This window comes from Topomyia yanbarensis, chromosome 3, assembly GCF_030247195.1.
Source record: "Topomyia yanbarensis strain Yona2022 chromosome 3, ASM3024719v1, whole genome shotgun sequence".
NCBI lineage: Eukaryota > Metazoa > Arthropoda > Insecta > Diptera > Culicidae > Topomyia > Topomyia yanbarensis.
In genome coordinates, this window is record NC_080672.1 from 38940424 (window position 1) to 38949750 (window position 9327).

At 37.1% G+C, this 9327-nt stretch overlaps 1 protein-coding gene across 1 annotated transcript; it reads right to left on the reverse strand.

Moving 5' to 3' along the window:
* Positions 1–3657: 3657 nt before the first annotated feature.
* On the reverse strand, positions 3658–5197 carry LOC131686890 (pickpocket protein 28-like). Its single transcript, XM_058970895.1, has 4 exons — positions 4626–5197; positions 4223–4567; positions 3962–4162; positions 3658–3787 (listed from the first exon to the last, which is right to left on the reverse strand). The coding sequence occupies exons 1-4, from the start codon at positions 5195–5197 to the stop codon at positions 3658–3660; spliced, it is 1248 nt and encodes a 415-aa protein (XP_058826878.1).
* Between the last annotated feature and the right edge of the window lie 4130 nt (positions 5198–9327).

The window sequence follows — 9327 nt, forward strand, 5'->3', positions numbered from 1 at the left end:
GAATCTGGAATACTGACGAAGAAGCTTTCCTTAAACGTCAACTGGTAACCTTTGCGGAATGGTGCGAAATCAACCGAATGATCCTGTCGCGAGGAAAAAAACGCAAATTCGATTCGAATACTGTCCGGCAGAATCATGAATTGTGTCAAACATCTCGGAGTTTTTCTCGATGAACAATTGACATTTAAGCAGCATATCATTTGTATTGTCGCAAAAGGGATTCATAATGAGAATATTCAAGAACTTTTGCTTGAAGTCTTTCACTGCTCACTCGTTCTGTTAACATTGGAATATTGCTCAGTTGTTGGTTTGCAGTTTGACTTTGCCATTCCACGAAGCAGAATACAAATTAATGTTTTAACTATAGTAAGAAACCACAATTAGGACCATACTATATATGTTAATATTAACTGTAAACAAATGAATAAATAAATAAATAAATAAATAAATAAATAAATAAATAAATAAATAAATAAATAAATAAAAAAAAAATAAATAAATAAATAAATAACTAAATAAATAAATAATTAAATAAATAAATCAACAAAAACCTGTTTTAATCCACCTAGTGGTGCAATTGTGCCTTTCTCGCTTCTCCAAACTATGACTCCAGGGCTGGTTATGTTCAATATAGTTGTGGAAATGTCTATCACATTCTTAGTACACGTTGCTCTTATACACAATGGCTCACCAGCCACGAACTTGTTGAGCTGCGTGTCGACGGTATAATTTTTAAAATATAATTTATCTTTTATTTTCTTCAATTTTAATAAATTTTGCATCATTTTGATAGTGGTACCAGTTAAAATGAAAAAGTGATATGACCGCACTAACCAACCTGTAAATCCGGAACCGAAAGTTAATGCGTGATAAAATTCAATAGCAGCCAAATGAAGCATTGCATCAATAATTTCAAATTTGGAAGATGGTAGAAATATGCTAAGATACCGCACTTTTCATCCAGTAACTCCAGGGCCGGATGTCGTATCAGAAATAAATTCCATAGCAACCTATGACTTTCATTTGAGAAAATCGGTTCGTTTATTTTCGAGTAACCGATGTGCGATTGATGGTAACATACATACACACATACACACTCATACGCACACACACATTTGCCGAATTAAACGAATTGAGTCGAACGTGTGATGTAAAGACATAATCACTTAGTCTTAGCCGTAGCCCTCGCTAATGCTGCTTATGGCATACTTGCTGTGTTAACAGCACTGCCATTGCACAATTTATCTTAAATATGCTTGTCACAGTCCATCTTCATCCTCGTTGTCGGATTCTTTTACTCAACTCCGGAACCAGTATTTCGTTTAAATGAAATTCGGTAGCAACCAATGTGAATAATATACCCTTCATTTAACACTAAGATTGTGAGACTCGAGTCAGCAATATATGAGAAACAGGTGTGAATCTAATTTCGGAACTTGGCCATTTTCTCAAATTTTTGGGATCCTCAACAGTTCTCAATGTGGTCAAAGAGGCTTTGATTTGCAATTAGTGATCCAGACCAACAATTTCAAACTATTTAAAACTCTTTCCTATTAGTTTTGCATCGTTTAGATATAATGATTATATTAGTTTGTATGGGAATGTGACCGCATACTTCAACCCGTAACACAGGAACCAGAACTCCGATTACAACGAAATCTAACAGCAGTCAATATGGATGCTGTAGCTTTCATTTGAGACTAAATTTGAGAAAATTGAGTAACACATTTCTAAGAAGCAGATGTGAATTCACTTTAGAAACTTAGCTACATTCCCGAAGCTTTCGGTTCCGCCGAAGGTGTCCAAAGTGGTAAATGTGGATTTGATGGGGAACCAGTGAGCTGAAACTATAAATCCAAGCAATTTAGAACACATTTTATTAGATTTTGCATCTTTTAGATAACATGCGGATACCAATTTATGTAGGAATTTCATGCGTGGTCGCACTCTTCAACCCGTAACTCCGGAACCGGAAGTCGGAATTGAGTAAAATTCAATAGCAGCCTATGGGAACATTGTACCTTTCATTTGAGGTTAAGTTTGAGAAAATCGGTTCGGCCATCTTTGAGTAACCGATGTGCATATTTTTGGTCACATACATACATACACACACACAGACATTTGCCAAACTCGACGAACTGAGTCGAATTGTATAAGAGAATTGGCCCTCCGAGTTAAACAGTCCAAATTCCGACAGATTGCGTAGCCTTTTAATAGGAGAAAAGCAATAAATAGATAAATAAATAAATAAATAAATGAATAAATAAACAAATCAATAAATAAAAATAAATAAATAAATAAATAAATAAATAAATGAATAAATAAATAAATAAAATAATAAATAAATATGAATGACAAATGAATAAATAAATAAACAAAAAATAAATAAATCTTCGAAATTTCTTCTCGGGTTATCGTGCTCTTATATTCTTGATTTTTGAAGTGCAGTAATGCTACTCCTATTTATAATTTCAGAAACTAAGTAACGTTTGTGATGTTGTATTATTTCGAATTTTTACACGGAGTAACATGGCATTATGAAATGTATCATGAAGTTTCAATCGGCGGTATCTTGTTCCACGAACATAGATTGTCAACCAGTTTATTTTGAGCATTGAAGAGCTTCCTCGAAACAAGATCTCTTTTTCGACTTTTTTAAGCAGTTCCATTGTAATCCAAACAAATAATGCCACAGATTTTACAAAACGTAATATAATTTCATTAAACTTATTTGTGTCATATCCATCCATATACTTTCATAAACCCTAATGTGCTTTCAAATGTACATAAAACATATCACAGAAAAGACGAATGTGTACTCACTCCAGAAGAAAATGGTTCCAAAAAAAACAAATCAACATATGCTCCACCAGTGCTAAATATATGCAGATATATACCTATATATACTTATGGCAGTAACGGAAAATGGCCCCACATCTTTCAATACAACCGGAAAGTCGACAACCAGCAGCAGCACCAGCAACTAGCAACGATGATGGGGATGATGATGAAGACGTCGACGTTCGTTGAAGGGATCGTTGTGGGATTTTCAAATCTCAACAGGTTCCTGCACTTAAGGGTATTTTCGCATTTTCCGATCACCCGTCAGCAACTCTTCTCCGCTCCTTTCTTTCGCTTGTCTCTAACACTTTGCCTTGCATTGTTGAGTCCGGAAATCTTCTAGAAGGCGGCATTCAATATTTTTACAATCGAACCCCTTTCCCCTTGCTTTGGAGTTGTGTGGAGATGAACACATTGAGAACCGCAGTGGCTTTCATGTGAGGTAACAGATTTGCTTCCGAAAGATGCTGGCACCGATTCAAATCGATTTTATGGCGACAAGTCATTCGGTAAGAAATTGCTTTCTTAGGGGTTTTTGACTGGCTGCCTGAGTGAGGAAAGTGGATTTGCTTTGTTTGTGGTTTGACTAATCGACGGATAAGGCGAAGGTGTTTTACGCAATCCGTCTCATTGTATTAGGAGAAAATCTGTTTACGACATCAAAGAAAGGTTGGTTATGGGAAATTTGTCTCAACGGGAAAATGGTTATTATTATTGAAATGTTATTGAATGTATTAGGAATAAATGGTTCATAAATTTGCCACGACTGTATAATAAAACGACTTTGTTCGACTATCGCAACAATAATGTTTATAATTAAGCAAGCAACGGTTTCAGTGTGCAGTAGTAGATCATCTCTATTACGGTGATAACGGAGATTCCCAGCAACAATGCAATAATTCCACCAGCATTCGCTATAAAATCCAGCCAACCGTAGCGAATTGTTCTGCGAAATCCATAAAAGTGATCTTCTCCAAAATGAATAACGAGTTCGGAAGAGTTTTCGCTTCGTGCACTTCTTAGCACGACACTATTGTAGCTAATTTCATTACATGTTGGTAAACAGTTACAGGTGTGCACAAAATATCTTGAAAGAGGAATACGATGGGTCCTAGCTAACAAAAGCGCTTCCTTATCGAAGTGATCATCCCAGTGAAAAGAGTTCTTACACAGCTTATTTCCCGCTTCTCTGGGCATGTAGGACAGGGCACACTTTTTCTTTTCCAGAAAATAGTTGATGCGGCATTCCAATTCGCAGTTGTGCTGGCTGTAGATTCGGAAATAACGCAATTGTCGTTGTTCTGAGAAATAACACTTGGCACTGGAAAACATAAGTGAAAGCGATGCAATTTTAACATTTTAAAATCTGTTTTTTGCTAACCTGCTTGAAGGATAATATTTCAAGAGCTGAGGCACTTGTTTCACTACAGGGTGTGCAGATATATCCACGAATTCTCCAGATTTTATTAGTACGGCATTCCTTCCCTTATACGGAAAATCTACCGGATTGTGTAGGAATACCCTTATCGCACCGGAGTCACCACATCCTGAATCTACGAAACTCTCATTGAACTTCAGTTTCATTCGTAAACGGTATTTTTCCGACAGATCCACAGCAGGTCTTGGGTAGTACTTGAGAAACACACCATAATCGGCATAGCCATCATGAAGATTCCAATTTTCAGTTGACTTCGTAGCATTCGACAAAATCAACTCCGGCGCGAGTCTATGATAAACAAAATAAGCTATCAACTTAAAATTTTCATTCTGTTTTAAACGCTCACAAATCCTGGTTGAACAACTCTCCAGCAGCTATATTGTTAAACGTGTAGCAGACTCCATTCTCCGTTCGCGTTTCCGTGAATAACGATCGACAGATGTCACATTGGTTATGCCAACAAACCTGTTCGCAGAACCGTTCCAGCGGAACTGTTCGTTCAAGGCAACTCGTTTTCCTCTCATCCATAACAGCAGCATTCCACTGCCCACAAATGGAAACCGCTGGAAAGGGAACACTCCAAATCGGCGACGGGTCCTCATCCTGAACGATCTCGACCACCTGGTCAACTAGTCTCCACCACGATAAAATTATACCAACCGCACAAAATCCAATGGCAGTTAAGATCACCATCAACCAAAGTAGATTCTCCACAAGCTTCGAGTCATTGTCTAACACGTACCGCAATCCATAGAAGGATGATTTCTGGATAAACTGCCGAAACATGCTTTCTCCGGTTTCGGATGGACTTCGGGATTCAACATCTTCGTCTACTTTTTGCAAGACACGTTCCTTGCCATTTTCATCAAAATTTATATTTTTTACAATTGCAGTCCTACGTTCGGCATCGGCAGTCATTGCTGAGCTAGCCTCTTTCACAACGGAACTAGCGCCCAACTGGCCGGGACATGGTGCTTTATCAATCCAGGGATATCCAACTTTCGACGGTGAATGTAGTTAATAGATTACGGTAGGGTTATCAAGAGGCTAGTCGCTTTTCACTTGACTACACAACTCGCTCAAAGCGAATTTTTTTGGGGGAATTCTTAATAGGGTCAATAATAAAAACAGACTGTGAGATGGAAATACATTGATTATATCAGTACTTTGTTTTTTTCCGCTCATCCATCCCGTTATTCACGGTGGGGGATATGCTAATGAGATTCTATCTGGATCGGCGTGACTGTTTGTTGTTGTTGTCACACCTTAGTTGCAGTGTTAATTTGACTCGCCCTCAATAGGAACAATTTTAAGTTAATTAATTTTCGTTGGTAATTTTACGCTTGGGTATAGGCTATGGTTTTTTTCGATTTATCACTAGAAAGTGTGCAAACATTGTTACTTTATTAGAGATATCACTTGCTAATATAAATTATAATACCAAGAAAACAGCAACATGGCAAAAAATGGCACTATTCAAATGTGAGTAAATTTAGTTGATTCTAGCACACAGCCCAAACAGTCTAAATTGTATGGGATTTTTCGTCAGAATGTATGCGAACACGCATAGTTCATAAAATCATCGCTAGAGGTCAATGTAAGCATAATAACACTGACTTTGGGAGGAGTTAAACTGTTAAAAATATGTCGAACAAGTTTGTCGAAGACTTCAAGACAATCGTACTCTTGGTTCATATTTGCAAAGGGCGTATTCCGCTTATTTTACAAATGTTAACCAAGTGCAAGGGTGGAACAAAATGAGGGAAAAATCGGATATGTCTAAAACGATACGGGATAGAGTTTTGATGTTCTTCAACTGAAGAGGGATGAATGTACTTGAAATATAACGTTTGAAAAATTTAGGAATATCGCTGCATAGTTGCGCTATTGAACAAAACAATGTGTCGCTTATCCGTGAAAAGATAAGATATAGAGCCTTTCGATATTCTGCAATGTTGTAGAGAACTACAAGAACTTTGAACTGATGTTTAAAAATTTGAAAATATTCCGCATGGTGGCGCAAGTGAAATAAAATAAAACAAAAGGAATCGACACTCCTATTTCGATTAGAGATAGAGCGTTGTAATGCTTAACAAAGATAGAGAAGAATGGACGAGCCTTCTAATTTCATAAGTCCGCCACAGGGGCGCCAGTGAGAAAAACAATGTTAACAGGGGCGCCAGTGAGCAAATCAGTGTATCGTTTAAAGGTCCATATTCGAGGAAACCGTCGTACAAAAGTAACACACTATTGATGTCTATATGAAGTGCAGTATTCTAGGGATGTACCCCATCAGGCATAAATACGTTAGGCATAATGGACGTTAGGCATTAATCAACGTATTGCTCTATTAATAACAGAAACTCATTTATGGACGGTGATTATCCTTTTTTGATTTTATTGACATACGCTGTAAGCTGAACAAACTCGATAAAAATTTCATCTTGTTGTATAAAACTGAAGAATTTTTTACTCACATAAAAGCAGCGAGTCCTTAGCATGGGGGAAAACATTTTTGCTAGATAAAGAAAATTCACATGTACTTAGAGTATTTCTTACATAAATTCTTATTGCAATTGTCCAAGAAGAAAGATGAACTGTATTATTAATGAAAAGAAGAATAATAAACTTTATTATTATTCATTCAACGCATATACAAACGTTATGCCAAACGTACATTATACCAATTGCCCATTGTTTCAAATTCGAAATCGCGTTAGTTTGGATTTCCATTTGAATGATTTGAAGAAATCGTCATTTCATCGGCATTCAATTGCACCACACAAGTAATGCAGTAACGTTCAATAACGTTCAAAACCTTGGCAATGCACAGTAATCCCCCCATAGGCCAAAAAATATTTCGGCAAAGGATTGGTCATTGGGCAGTCCAGTTCCACTTAAACTTGGATTCAGCTGCGCATCTCTGCGCCCAGACTGCCTAGAGAATCTAAGATGTTGCATATGTTTAACGGGATAATGCAAGACGAAAAAGTTTATATCACATTGTCAAATTATATTACGTTAATAATTACTACTGATATCAAAACTATATAGCTTAATATTTATTTTCCCAAAATTTCTTATCAATCGAATCATAAGAAATTGAGTTATATTAATTTATTTGACATTTTTCTTTAAAACACATATCGTTACGGATTATTTAATGTACGAAGCAAATGTTTCACTCCACTTCGTATTACAACTACGTTCTCAAGTGCGTTAAAAAGCCCAATGCAATCAATATTTACGAATAAACTTGAAATCATAAACTATTTCTCGTTTCTCAATTTTAAAATAGCTGGTACTCTAACGGAGGTTTTTTGCCTTTCTCATATAGAAAGGTTATGCAATCACTCTGAAAAACGTCAACCTAATCCCGGCCCGGAGGGCCGGGTGTCATATCCCATTCGACTCAGTTCGTCGAGATCGGAAAAAGTCTGTATGTGTGTGTGTATGTATGTATGTGTGTGTATGTGTGTGTGTATGTGTGTGTATGTGTGTGTGTATGTGTGTGTGTGTATGTATGTGCGTATGTGTCAAATAATGTCACTCATTTTTCTCAGAGATGGTTGGACCGATTTGCCCAAACTTAGTCTCAAATGAAAGGTACAACCTTCCCATCGGCTGCTATTGAATTTTGGATCGATCGGAATTCTGGTTCCGGAATTACGGGTTTCAGAGTACGGCCACACAGAAATTTCTCATATAAACTATAGGAAAAATTAAAAATAGAATTTTTATTTTTGATGCTAAATGTGTTCAAGGTGCATGAAACGTCGAGATTTGATGCAAACTCGAAAAAAAAATTTGACTACGATTCACTTTTTTGGATTTTGGCACATTTTTGCCTTTCTCATATAGAAAGGTTATGCAATCACTCTGAAAAACGTCAACCTAATCCCGGCCCGGAGGGCCGGGTGTCATATCCCATTCGACTCAGTTCGTCGAGATCGGAAAAAGTCTGTATGTGTGTGTGTATGTATGTATGTGTGTGTATGTGTGTGTGTATGTGTGTGTGTATGTGTGTGTGTATGTATGTGCGTATGTGTCAAATAATGTCACTCATTTTTCTCAGAGATGGCTGGACCGATTTGCCCAAACTTAGTCTCAAATGAAAGGTGCAACCTTCCCATCGGCTGCTATTGAATTTTGGATCGATCGGAATTCTGGTTCCGGAATTACGGGTTTCAGAGTACGGCCACACAGAAATTTCTCATATAAACTATAGGAAAAATTAAAAATAGAATTTTTATTTTTGATGCTAAATGTGTTCAAGGTGCATGAAACGTCGAGATTTGATGCAAACTCGAAAAAAAAATTTGACTACGATTCACTTTTTTGGATTTTGGCACATTTTTGCCTTTCTCATATAGAAAGGTTATGCAATCACTCTGAAAAACGTCAACCTAATTTTTCGACTCGTTTAGGGTTTCTGGATTTTAACAGAGGCGTAGTTGATGGTTTACGGAGAGGGGTTACACCCCCCCCTCTATTGTTCGCGCCCCTCCTTTAAAAATCTCCTTAAATCACCCCTCAGACCACCACCCCATCCAGCCCTCATACCCCTCCCTTTCAACCCCGTCATCTTTAAACCACCACTGTATCACAAAGCATACCAATTTAAGCTGGGGAGTCGTTCGTTCATGGGACTTTCGCCCTCTTCACATACCCAGCCCCGCATGACAAAATGAGTTAGCAAGCAGATAACATTGATCTAATGATGATTAGGCTAATGGAGTATGATATTTTTTTGTTTCAAGTGTTTCACCGTCGACACGTAGCTCATCAAGTTCGTGGCTGGCATGCCATTGTGTATAAGTGCAAAGTGTACTAAGAATGTAATGGACATTTCCACAATTATGTTGAACATAAAAAGCCTCCGTGCCATAGTTTAGAGAAATGAGAAAGGCACAATTGCACCGCTAGGTGGATTAAAACAGGTTTTTTATTATGGGATAATTTTTATTGTAGGAAAACTCAATTTTTATTCACGAAAACCATAATTTTAAAGGAAAAAAATGCACGATTTATTTAAAATTCTTTCGTTA